This window comes from Vicugna pacos, chromosome 10 (genome assembly GCF_048564905.1).
Source record: "Vicugna pacos chromosome 10, VicPac4, whole genome shotgun sequence".
In the NCBI taxonomy this organism is placed as follows: Eukaryota; Metazoa; Chordata; class Mammalia; order Artiodactyla; family Camelidae; genus Vicugna; species Vicugna pacos.
In genome coordinates this window covers 33151801-33165998 of record NC_132996.1, presented here as the reverse complement: position 1 = coordinate 33165998, position 14198 = coordinate 33151801, and the positions used below count along the sequence as shown (strand labels likewise).

The 14198-nt window shown below is 33.2% G+C and overlaps 1 protein-coding gene across 2 annotated transcripts in view; it reads left to right on the top strand.

The window, feature by feature from the left end:
• Positions 1 to 14198, top strand: part of SBF2 (SET binding factor 2) — a 393567-nt gene that overhangs the window by 310818 nt on the left and 68551 nt on the right. For both annotated transcript variants that reach the window (XM_031681212.2, XM_031681211.2), the window contains exon 18: positions 13216 to 13386. In XM_031681212.2, coding sequence (XP_031537072.2) covers positions 13216 to 13386 — 171 coding nt within the window. The remainder of the gene's footprint in view (positions 1 to 13215; positions 13387 to 14198) is intronic.

The following is a 14198-nucleotide window of genomic DNA, read 5'->3' as shown; positions in this document are numbered from 1 at the left end:
CTTTCAAAGTGGAATTTCTGGATCATATGGTAATTCTATTTTTAATGTGTTAAGGAATTACCATACTGTTTCTTCAGGAGTTGTATCATTTTACATTCCCACCAACAGTGTATAAGGATTCCCCTTTCTCTGTATCCTCACCAATACTTGTTATTTTCCGGGTTTTTTGAAAGTAGCCATCCTAGTGGATGTGCGGTAATATCTCCTGTCGTTTTGATTTGCATTTCCCTAATAGTAATGTTAACATCTTTTCATGTGCTTATTGGTCATTTGTATATCTTCTTTGGAGAAATGTCTGTTCCAAGCCTTTGCCCATTTTTAATCGAGTTGTTTTGTTGTTGAGTTTTAGAAGCTCTCTATATATTCTGGATATTAATCCCTTATCAGATACATGATTTGCAAATATTTTCTCCCATTGTGTGGGTTGCCTTTTTATTTTGTGGATAGTGCTTTTGATGCACAGAATTTTTAATTTCATGAAGTCCAGTCTGTTTTTTTTTTCTTTTGTTACCTGTGCCTTTAATGCCATATCTAAGAAATATTGCTAAATCCAATGTCACAATAGTTGTATACTGCACTAATTCATATCTCTTCAGAACTTCGTGGCACACTATAAAAATTACTTTTTAGTGTTTGCTTCAGGTCACTGAAAAGAGTCCCCAAGACCTAGAAAGGAGATTTTCCTTTCATATCTGATAACATGCTAAGAATCATTAGCATCACTAAAGCCATTTTCAGAGTAGCTAATCTATTATTTTTATCTAGGAACACTATTCAGTTTCATCAGTGGATGAATGAGTTACTTTAGAACGTGTGCTATTTTGGGCAAACGTTTGTCTTTGTCACTCCAGCTCTGGAATTTGCCAAGCCAGTAGGGCTTGGGCTTTGGAACCAATAGTTGCCAGTGCCTCTTCCACCCTCACTTGTTACACCATTGCCTTGTTATGAAAGTGCAGCTCTCTCACTCTAGATCTGTTTGCTTAGAAGGTTGCCTTTGCTCCAGGACGAATTTTGTACGTACTAATGAACAAAGAGAAAGAAACAGTATAGATCATCTACTCTGAACAGTAAAAGCCAAGGGAATGGTGCCTTGTGAATCAGACTTCAGTTAATGGGTATCTTTATAGAAATAGATCCTACTGACAAAGATGCATTAGAGATTGCATAATAGATTGAGGCCAAATCAAAGAATTTTAATACCCAGCAGAATGTTACAGTATCCTGGTTAATTTTTTTTTCTAATTAACCTGGGATGAAAACCTTAAACATTTCATGTCAAGTCACATAATTGAAAATCTTATTTTGGACCACTTTGCTGCTTTGATCAATACAGTAAAATAAGCACAATTGGCTAAACTTTTAATTTGGGGGTTTTCTAGGATGTTGAGTTTATTATTTAAAATATAATTCTTACCTAAGAATAGAGATTCTGGAAGTAAAGTTTCAATAAACTGCTGAATCTTAGCTGAGCCTGAGACATACTCTGGCAAGTTTGGAGTTTGAATTCGTCATTTTTCTGAAATCTGTCAAGTACTAGGGGTAAATACTGTAGCTGTGGTTGGTAGACAGTAAAAACTCTACATAACATAATAGAGATTTATTTCAAGGGCCCACATATTTTGTAAGAATGATGAAAGAACTTTAGCATCTACTTTAAGATTATTATAATAGGAGTTGACCCATCCACTAACTTACTCTAAACATATTTCTTTTCCTAATCTCAATTTACATATTTAGAAAACAAATTTCAAAAGAACATTCTCTGAGAGGCAACTAATGAAGATTATTTTCTATTTAATTTTATTCTCTATATAATAACCATGATTTAAAGTGTTTTCTAGTTTAAGACTTTTCAAAGTTTTATATATATATATGTGTGTGTATATATATGTGTGTATATATATATATATAAAATTCAGAAATACATAGATTATGTGGTTTATAACAAGAAACAAAGGTCCCTGCCTTACTTCCAAGATCTACTTTCCAGAGACAGCTATGTTCAGTTGTTCAGGTGTTTCTTTTGCTTTTTGACTTAGAGTTTCTAACTAACATGCTTTTACTGCTATTTCTTAATTTTACAATGCTAGATACTATCAGTTGACTTAGAATGTGAAAATTTAGATCTCTTAATTTCATCACCATACCACCACTACATATTCTCACTTATGAATCCCCTCCCTCCTTCCTTTCCACACAATACCCTACACATGTTAAAGAGCCCTGGGCCTGTGATTTGTAATCCTTTTTATGTGGCCCATTTTTCCCTCGTGCTACTCTACAGTGTTCTCCTTTAAGGATTAAGTGTTCGTAGTAATATACCTTAATGTGGTTCCTTTTTGATTCAGTGTGCTAGGCATGAGATGGCTCTTTCAATTTGAAAATCCATGCCCTTTTGTTTGTTTGTTTATTTTATCATCTCAATTTTTTCTGTTTCTCTTTCTAGAACTACTACTACTTGTTGGATACTAACTCCTAGACTAGTACTCTATTTTTCTCCAGTATTTTAGTATGAAATTTTCAAACAGAGAAAAAAATTATTAATTTACAGTGGACAACCATAAATCTGCCATCTAGAGTTTACTGTTAACATTTTTCTGTCCTTTATTTATATATACCTATTCATCTACCAGTCCGTCTATCAAAGCATCTATCAATATATTGATGTATTTCAGAACAAAGTATACTCAACATATAATTCCAGTGCTTCATCATGTACATTATTTACTGAAGTTTGTAGTTAGAATTGTAACTCGAGTTTGGTTACATTTTCTTCTTTTGAGGTAAAATTTATATACAATGAAATGTTTAAAACTTATGTGTACATTTACTAAGTTTTTTTTAGTTGCTTTATTAAGGTATAATCAACATAAATTAAACTATACATAAACTGTACAGTTTGATTTGATAAGTTTTGTCAAACACACACATACACACACATACCCCCATGGAACCATTACCGCAGTCAATATAGTGAATATATTCATTACCCCCAAAAGTTTCCTCATGTTCCATTGTAATCTCTCCATCTCATCTAACCTTCACCCCCATCCCCAGGAAACTGCTGATTAACTTTCTGTCACTATAGAGTTTGCATATTCTATAGTTATATATAAATGTAGTATACACATTATATAGTATATCTTTTTTATCTAACTTACTCATTCAGCATAATTATCTTGAGATTCATCTGTGTTGTTGCATGTATCAACAGTTTATTCATTTTTATAGCTGAGTGGTACTTCATTGTTAAAAAAAACACACACACACACAATTTGTTAATCCATTAACCTAGTTGGTGAACACTTGAGTTGTTTCCAGATTTAGGCCATTACAAATAAAGCTACTATGAATAGTTCTAAACAAGTCTTTGTATAGACATTTCATTTTTTTCTTGGGTAAATACTTAAGAACTGAGTGGCTGAATCATATGGTAGATGTATATTTAATTTTTTAAGAAATGCCCAGACTTTTTCCCAAAGTGCTAGCATTTATATTCCTTTCAGCAGCAAATGAGAGTTCTAGTTCCTCCACATGCTAATGTCAATTCTTTTAATTTTAGCCATCCTGATAAATGTGTAGTGATGTCTCATTGTGATTTTTATTTGCATTTCCCTAATTATTAATAATATTGACAGTCTGTTCATTTGCTTATTTGGCTTCTGTATATCATCTTTGGTAAAGTTTCTGTTCAGGTATCTTACCTATCTTTTAAAGCTGGATTGTTTGTTTTCTCGTTGTTGAGTTTTGAGAGTTCTTTACATATTCTGGATATAAGTCCGTAATGGGTATATGATTTGCAAATATTTTTTCTTAGTCTGTGACTTGTCTTTTTATTCTCTTAACAGTGTCTTAAAATCCAGGTGTCCAATCTATGAAATCTTTGTCTAGCCCAAGGCCACAAAAATTGTTTTGCTATATTTTCTTCTAGAAGTTTTATGGTATTAGGTTTTACATATAAGTCTGTGATTCCTTTTGAGTTAATATCTTTGTATGGTAGTAGATATGATCAAAGATCCAATTGCTATGACACCATTTGTTGCAAAGATTATTCTTTCTCTAATTAATTGCCAGTGCACCTTTGTCTAAAATCAGTTGTCCATATATGTAGGGGCATCTGTTTCTGGATTCTGTTTTGTTCCATTGATCAATATATTTCTCTCTCTTAACCCCATAGCTTTATAATAAAAGTTAAAAAATCAAATATTGTTAGTCCTCCAGTTTTGTTCTTTTTCGGAGTTGTTTTGGCTATTCTAGGACCTTTGAATTTCCATATGAATTTTAGAATTAGTTTTTCCACTTCTATAGAGAAAAAAGCCTCCTGGGATTTGGATTGGGATTGTATTAGATAAATTTGGAGGAACTGACATTGCAGCAGTACTGAATTTTCCTATCTATGACTGAGATCAATCCCTTCATTTATTTAGGTCTCCTTTAGCTTATCTCAGCTTTTGTAGTTTTCAGTATCCAGGTTTTTAACACATTTTTTCAGGTTTAACACCTAAAATATTTTGTTTTTTACACTATTATAAATGGTTTTGATTTTATTGTTTCAGTGTTCATTGCTAGTCCATAGTATTATAGTTGACCCTTGATCAGCATGGGAGGTTAGGGGCACCACTTTGATGCAGTCAAAAATCCACATTTAACTTTACAGTCAACCCTGTGTTTCTGTGATGCTGCGTTTGCGGTTTCAACCAGATGCAGATCATGTAGTACTGAAGTACAAATTTAGTGAGAAAAATTCTTATAAGTAGACCCACACAGTTTGAACCCATGTTGTTCAAGGATCTGCTGTACAATGTATTGATCAAGTACCCTGCAACCTTGTTTAACTCACTTATTTAACAAGTAGCTTTTTTGTAGATTCTTGCAGATTTTCTACATAGACAATGATATTATCTACAAATAAAGACTTTTTACTTCTTCCTTTCCAATCTGGATGCCTTTTATTTCTTTTTCTTGCTTTATTTCACTAGCTAGAACATCGAGTACAATGCTAAGCAGATATCCCTGCATGCTTCGTGATCTTAGAGGGAAGGCATTCAGTCTTTCATTACTAAGTATAATGTACAGCTGTAGGTTTTTTGTAGATACTTTATCAGATTGGGGAAATTTTCTTCTGTTTCTACATGCGAAGAGTTTTCATCAAGCATTTTGTCAAGTTCTTTTTTGCATTTAATGAAATAGTTGTGTTTTTTCTTTCTCTGTTTATTATGGTGAATTGCACTGATTGATTCTGAATATTAAACCCACCCAGCATTCCTAGGATAAACCTCACTTGGTCATAATGTTCTATTGACCCTTGAACAGTGCAGGGTTTAGTGGCACTAACCCTCCTCACAGTTGAAAAACTATAAAGCCACTTTACAGTGGCCCTCTGTATCCAAGGTTCCACATCTTCAGATTCAGTCAACCACAGATTACGTAGTACTGTAGTATGTATTTAGTGAAAAAAGTCCACATATAATTGCAGTTCAGACCTTTGTTGTTCAAGAGTCATATATTGTTCTTTTAACATGCTAGATTTGATTTGCCAAAGTTTTGTTTAAAGTTTTTTGCATCTATGTCCATGAAGCATATTGGTTTATTTTTGTAATGTTTTCTGGTTTTGTTATCAGTGTAACACTGGCCTCATAGAATGAATTGGAAATTATTTCCTCCTCTTTAGTTATTTGGAAGAGTTTGTATTGAAAAGGTATTAGTTCTTTCTTAAATGTTTGGTAGAATTCTTAGTAGAGCCATATGTCGGGAGTTTTCTTTGTGGAAAGATTTTTTGCTCCAATTTCAATTTCTATAATAGATATAGGACTATTCAGGTTATCTGTTTCCTCTTGACTGAAGTTTGATAGTTTGTATCTTTCAAGGAATTTGTCCATTTCATATAAGTTGTCAATATTGTTGATATAAAGTTATTCGTGATACTATTTATGATCATTTTAATGTTTATAGAATTTCTAATAATGTTACCTCTCATTCTTGATGATGGTGATTTTGTCTTTTTTTCCTTATCAGTCTGACTAGAGATTTATCAATTTTATCATCTTCCCAAAGAACCAGTTTTTGGTCTCATTGGTCTTCTTTATTATTTTTCTGCTTTCTGTTTCATTGATTACTGCTTTAATCTTTATTAATTACCTTCTATTTGTTTAAATTTTAATTTTTTTCTTTTCTGATTTCTGTAAGGGTAAGCTAAGGTCATTGATTTGAAACCATTCTTCTCTTCTGATATAAGCATTTATTTCTATGAATCTCCCCCAAATGATTGCTTTAGTGGCATCTCACAAATTCTGATATGTTATGTGTTCATTTTCATTTAGTACAAAGTATTTTCTAATTCCCCTTTTATTTCTTCTTTAATCTGTGAGTTATTTAGTTGCCAAATATTTGGAGATTTTTCTAAATACCTATCTACTATTTATTTCTAATTTAATTTCATTTTGATTAGAGAATATGCTTTGTATGATTTGAATCCCTTTAAATATTATAGGACCTATTACTAGAAAGCAGGTTTTCTTGGTAAATGTTTTGTATGCACTTGAAAAGCATAGGTATTTTGCTGTTGTGCTATCAATGTCAATTAGATTAAGTTAGTTGATAGTGTTATTCAAGTCTATTGCATACTTGCTGATTTTCTACTATAGTCCTATTAATTACTTAGAGAGAGGTACTGAAATCTCCAACTATAATTATGTATTTATTTCTCCTTGCATTTCTATCTGATTTCATTCATGTATTTTGATGTTCTCTTATTTGATACATAAATACTTTGGAGTTTTGTGTCGTCTTGATTAATTGACCCTTTACCTTATAAAATGACCTTCTTTATCTGTGGCAATATTTTTGCTTTGGAATTATCTTCTATTATCATAGCCACTCCAGCTTCCTTTTGACTAGTGTCAGCATACTATATATTTTTCCATCCTTTTTTAAAGTAAACTTTTAGAGTATTTTGACATTTACCAAAAGTTGCAAAGATAATACACATAGTTTCTGTGTGTCCTCACCAGTTTCTCTTGTCAGCAGCCTTTCATAAATGTTTTACTGAGATATAATTCATATGGCCTAACAGTTCACTCATTTAAAGTATACATTTCAGTGGATTTTAGTATATTTTATTTCACCACAATTTTAAAACATTTTTATTATTGCAAAAACACCTTACCCATTAGCTGTCTCTACCAATTTGCCCTACCCCCTGAGCCCTAGCCCACAACTAATCTAATTTCTGTCTCTACAGATTTGCCTGTTCTGGATGTTTCATATGAATGAACCCACACAATATGTGAACTTCCATGACTGGCTTCTTTCACTTAGCATAATGTTTTCAGGGTTCATCCATGGTATAGCATGTATCAGTACCTCATATCTTTTTATTGCCACATATTACATTTTAAGTGTACACCACATTTTATTCATCACTTAATATACATTTGGGTTGTTTCCATCTTTTATTGAGATGTATTCATATACCATAAATTTTACTCTTTTAAAAAAACTACGTAAAGGGCTTTCGTTCTCCAAGTAGTAGGGGGTTTCGGCTTTAAGTGATCTTCAAAATTTGTTACTGTTTATAAACCTATTTTATGACTTCTAAAAATTTATTAACATCTCTGATCTAGTGTTGTCTCCTTTCTCATTCTCTTTGTTCTTGTATGTTTTTAACACTTTTTTCCTTTGCAGTCATTTCAGTGGGGTACAGGGACCAAAAGAATATTCATTCTGCCACATTTAATAAAAAGATCTCAAAGTTATTTTTGAAGAAGGAAAATAAGTTGTTCAAAATTCTATTACCTTTACTTCATTTTCATTTTCCTTTTTCCTCTCAGTCTTTGTGAATTTGCACACACAATCATGGCATAATTGACTTGTTTTTCTGAAATATAGGAAAGCACTTAATTCATAAGCACATTATCATGTTAACCACTTTAATGGCAGCATAATATTCTTTTGTGTTGATAATGTACCATTATTTACTTAACCTTTTTTCTCAATTAGTTAAACATTAAAATTGCTAACTTTGGAGGGGGTATAGCTATTAAAGATAATGATATGAGAAACATTTTTGTTGAGCTTTGGGGCTATTTACAAGTGCACGTAGTGAAAAGTATTACTCACCAAATTCCTCCATTTCCTGTGCCAGGACTCTGATGCCTTTCTTCTGTTGCTCCTTTTGCACTTACACCTTTACGTATCTGCTAGTCTTTTTGCTGATTATGTTCTCCCAATCAGGCCCTTTATCCTCCCTTTACAGTGCTGCTGTGAACATTAGTAGGCTCCACATGTGGAGTTCTTATCTCTGCATGTAGATTCTAGGCACTTTGTAGACAGGGATCTCATAGTGCCTGGTATTGAGTTCATAAAAAACACAAATTTCCGGTAAACACTTATGGATAGATTTTGGGGGGCTTGTTTGTAAACAGGTTTAAGAATAGTTAAATTAAAGATGTTTAAAAATCTGAGTTCCTAAAAATATGAATAAAAATAAAAACAATTGATCATGTATAATGGATGCTAGAAAAACAATTCATTGTTTTAAAAAACTGATAAATGAAGGGATAAAATCATGTATTTATCCTGCTTTCTAATATAGACTATATGTTTGGGTCTCCAAACAGTTGATGAAGAGAAATTTCTCTTTATAGAAATATTTTAGCTAATAAGTGAGGACATAATGCTAGAATGAGAATATCAGTATTTTATTACTCCTAATTAATGAATCTAGGCATTGGCTACCAGTGGCTTTTAACAGCACAAAAGGAGAGACAACTAGATTTGCCTCTTATGGTACATGCAGTATTCCTGCCAAACTTGACCAGCTTCTAGAATTTGATTAAGCTTCTAGATTGAATGTCCAATATGCAGGAAATCCAGAAGACAAAAGAATATGTCACATGAGAACATTGGGATGCAATCAGCAACCACCAGACTGATGGAAACTCAAATGAATGATCCAATTTCTTCAACAAATAGATTGCAAATGGTGGGGGGAAAGAGAGTCAGACAGACAGATTAAAATTAACCTCAGAGATATATAAACTAATGTAATATATGGGCCTTATTTGAGTCCTTACTGAGTCAAACAGACCAATTGTTTTTTCCCCTTGTTTTAAAAAAATTTTTGGCAAAGAAAAGCTTTTTTTAACATTTATAAGATAATTACAATTTTAAACACTGACTATTTGATATTGAAGAATTATTATTTTTTTCAAATAGTGGATTTGTAAAAAGTCTATGTGAAATAATTTCTCATTAGAAAAATAACCAATGTACAGTAACCCCAAAATGTTTATTGTTACAGATAACAATGGGAATATTTCCTCTAGGCACTATTAAATAGTACTGAAACTAACAATCAAAGTTGACAGTTGACATGAATCATTGTTTATAATAGCTTAAAGTTGGAAATAATACAAATATCCATTAACAGGAACAAGGATATGCTTTATATTCATACAATGGAATTCTATACAATAATTAAACTGTGTAATGATTAAGAAATTCGATTCTGTAGCTAAACTGCCTGGGTTTGAATCCCAGCTCTGGTTTTGCTGTTTCCTGGCAATATTCCCTTGGACAAGTTACTTCGCTGTGCCTCAGTTTCTTCACCTTTAAAACAAGGGTAATAATAAGTACTTATCTCAATGCATCATAAGTTTGCTGTTAAGGACTAAATAAGTTGATAAATATACGTAGTGAGAGATCAGTACAAATTAGTTATGATAATAATTATTTATTATTACCTTAATAAGTCTAGTAACATAATATGTGAAAAACCAAGTTGCTCAATAAATCACAGTGCAGTACCATTTATATAAAGTTTGAAAACCTACCCCCAGAAAAAAAACCTACCCTGTATAAAGAGTAGGAGGTCATAAAGGTGGCGTTTGGGCAAATTTGAGAAGCCGTCTTGGGAAGGTCTTTTCTTCCAACCAAATAAGTGATTAGAATCATGAGATAGTTTTAGCCACAGGTGCTTATTTTCTTTGTTTACTAAAACTACTATTACTATCACAGGATATAACGAATCTGAACACCTGAACAGTCTCATTGCATCTTTCTTTAGATAATTATAGTTTTATTTTGTGAAGTATCTTATATTTTGTATCTTACAGAATGTCATAGAATAATGGAAAACCTTCTCTCTATTCCCTTCTCTTCTACCCATCTTGCTGTGTGACCTTGGGCAAATCCATTTTCTTTGTAGGGTGTCTCAAATGCACAGTGAGGACATGCAGTGTTCAACTTAGACCCAACTTTCTAGCCCAGTCAGACTACAGAGCTCCATTTTTATAATTCCTATTTTTAAAAAAGCCCTCATGAATCTAGGCAGAATAAAGTGCCACTGCCCTCTGCTGGTCCTAAGAACACACCTGCCCATCAGTGCAGTGGCCTCATCCTTACAGCAAAGGACACAGTGTCCTTCACTTGCACTGAGAAGACATAGCAGGAAACCACAAAGAAAAGAGGCAAATTTCATGTTTGGAAAAATAATAATATTTTAAGTATTTGGTGATTAATTTCTTATGCATATATCAGATGCCATAGCTATTTGTGATTCTCTTGCCACCAAAAAGTGTTCTCCTAAAATCACTTCACCCTGCTAATCAGTCTCACCTAATAAACAAGCTGTGGATTCTGACTGTTTGGGCCACTGTCTGTCTGTTTTATACCGTTTTTCTGTCTTGGGACGTATGCAGTCCACTTCTATTGAGAAGATTTATGGTAGTTTTTGCATAGTCACTTTTAGTTTGTGAATAAACAGGAAGATAATAACTGATACGTGCCAAGGAAAATGAATACATAGCATCAGTAAGAAAAATGCTGAAAGATAAAGTTGGGGCGTCATTATACTCTCAAATTCCTATAGAGCTCTGTCAAGTTGTAATAAGATTTATAATTAATAATAACTTTTTTGGTCTGTTGATGATCCTAAAAGTACTTTATGTGAGAAACTGATAGGATTTGTTAAGAGCTGAGTTTTTCTGAGCTCATTTATATTAATTTTGTTTCAGAACTCCAGAATTCTAAGATCTGTTATTTGTTATATTGCATTTATAAGAAATGGTCTGCCTCTGACTTTACTTATGGGAAAAGCAGTTGAGAATTACACTTTTACCTTGTTTAAATTTTATGCCTTTAAAATCTCTTTCATAATAGGCCTGCACATTGCCACTGAGGTCATTGTCATTCCTTAGAGTGGTTATGAGCCCCCCCCGCCCCCAAAAATGTGCAACCCACATCCCAAGCATCTTCAAGCAGAGAATAGAAGGAGCCTGTGATTCACAGTATCTGTGGTTTCTGCTTACATACTCACAGAACTGCACACATTTTGTTTTGTCCTTGATTTCCCATAGGTAGGTAGTAGCTGTGTCTTAAATGAGCAGACATTATGATCAACAATGATCCTTTTGCAGCTTCCCCTGGGGAACTCTTGATTTTTGCTTCATGGCTATAGCCACCTAAAAGAGTTATAGTTGATCACCCCAGTGGCAGTACATAGGCCTGTCTTGAAAGGGACTTACATGTGGATGCAGAAATACAGAGACTGTCATAGGCAAAATCACAGCCAGTCCACTTGCATCTATATAAGACCTATATTTCATGGTACACATGGTGCCTATTTCAGTTCTAGATTTAGTCTGCTCTAGACCAAGAAGGAAATTAGTATACATTGAGCATATGCTTTTTACCAGGTATCTTATATATCTCTTCTGCATCCATAAGAAATGAACCAACTTTTGCTACATAACAGTTACATATATAATCTTAATAATAACCTTCAGTGTCCAATATCTTAGGAGAAGATAATTCACCTATTAAATTGCTTCAAAAGAAAACTTACACCATCAGGAACTTTAATTCTACTGATAGAAAACAGATTAACTCAATTCTAAAGAATAAAATGGACCAAAAGAGTTGTCTGTTTAATGAGAATGTTGTGTGCTATTTGCTAAGAAATGATGGATTTAAAATTTTTTGAAACGTCTTTAACTTTTAGAGCTGAGAGTTAACAGCTGTGGAAAGGTGACTCAAATCATAAATTGAAATTTGGCAATTATAAATTATCCATAAAACTTAAAATGCAGTGTTAATGAAAATTATATCAGAATATTACTTTGAGAGGCAGAGTATTACTTTGAGAAACAAAATCCTGAAGTGCAAAAAAAAAAAAAAACCAGACAGCTATACTAAATAGCATTTAACTTATGATTTGCTTTCAGTGCCTTTGCAAGATAATCTGACATAGTAAAGAGAGCAGGGGCTTTGGAACCAAACTTTGGGCTTGAAACCCAGTTCCACCACTTATGTAATTGCTGTATGACCTTGGGCAATCACTTAAACCTCCTTGAACTTCTGTTTTCTCTTCATTAAATTGGAAATAATAATGTGCATCTTACAAGATTTTTAGCATTAAATGAGATATGTAAATATTTATGAAATATCTCAAATGACTACAAAGTTAGTTTTCTTTCCCTCTCTCGTTAATCACAGAATAAGATTTTCTTTTAATTTCAAGTCCAGCAGGAAATCCTGGAAAGGAAGGTTTGGTTTGAGATTACCTTCCCATGCCCAGATTTTGTTACCAGAAAATGCCCTTGAAGTCCAGGACAGTCTGCTAGGGAGTATGTGAGCCGAGCAGCAGCTATGGTAGGGAGGTAAAGGGCTGGAGTGAGCAGAAGAAAGAGTGCAAATCCTCTTGGGTCCCAAATTCATGATATGCCCTCATTCTGTGTGTGAGGCCAAGCTGTAGGCTCACTGATATCTCAGTTAGCACCCTCACCAAATGTACTCTAAAACCAAATAGAAGAAATTTTAAATTATCTGGAGTTTGATGTTTAGGTTGTGATGGATTTTATTATATATCCTAAGTGTAATAAGAGCTGCCAGCTCTAGTGTATACTATGTACACCATACAGTGCTAAGTACTCTTTTTCATATATTCTCTAATTCTAGACTACCTTTGATTTTTAGCTGTTGCTAAAATATCCATTTTAATAAGAAAAGTGACAGAGACCCTGAAGGATTTTATAGCAAGCCCCAAGCTACTGGTTAGAAATGAGTAAGTTATTGACTGCTAAGCTTACACTACCATGCGATATTGTTTAGATACATCCTTTGATCACATCTGTGATTAACTGTGGCCCCTGTAACCCTCTGACTCAGTCATGACTCTTTCAGCCCTATAGTGATGTGTATTATGTGTTCTCACAGAAACTAGCCCCTGGAGTCAGCCAGTTTGCTTACACCTGTGTACAGGACCACCCCATTTGGACGAATCAGCAGTTTTGGGAGACAACCTTTTACAATGCAGTGCAGGAACAGGTTCGCTCCCTGTATCTCTCAGCTAAGGAAGACAATCATGCCCTACATCTGAAGCAAAAGGTAAGATAAAGAAGAAAGATACCTGTGTGGTATTCCTGGCTTCAAGAAAAGCTCACTCAGGTATTCCCAGGGCCAAAGGAAATCTAGCCACTTCCTACTACTGTATTTGGGGTTTACTTTGGGAGCCCTCTGATGAACATCTTTTAGCTATTGATTTCTGAAATTATTTTTTTCCATCATAACTTCTTAATATAGCTCTTTAGCACTGGAATTATTTCCTTATATTTTAATAAATAAGAATTACCTGGAAACAATTATAGGAAGCTGAACAGAAAGAACCAACCTAAAATACCTAGGCATATGTCTTTATACAATTAACTTCTTGAAGAATTGTCAAATTAAAGTTAATTGACTCTAAAATAAATACTCAGAAGTATACCAGGAATAAATCTTTTAGGAATATTCTATGTATTTCCATATATTTATCAACATAAAATGTATTTAAGAAAAATATCAAGAAAATATTTTTAAATAAAATTATTTTTAACTTGAAAGAGTAGTCTAAATTTTTCTGAAATTTTGAAATGTTATACTCTAACTGTCTGGTCTTGGGCAATTCACTTTTACCTCTCTGTGCATTATTTCCACATTGGTAAAGTGAATAGCTGTGATTATTTTAAGATTTTATTATCTAATACAGGTGAAAGGCATGAAGAGTGCCTGACACATAGTAAATAAAGGTTAGAAGTTATTATCTTCATTAATTGGACGTAAAAGCAGCACTAAAGGCTAATTATCAATGTTGATTCACTTTAAGAATAATTTTTAATTCTACATGCTGGGCTAATACAGGGCTGCTACTCCTTTCCCTC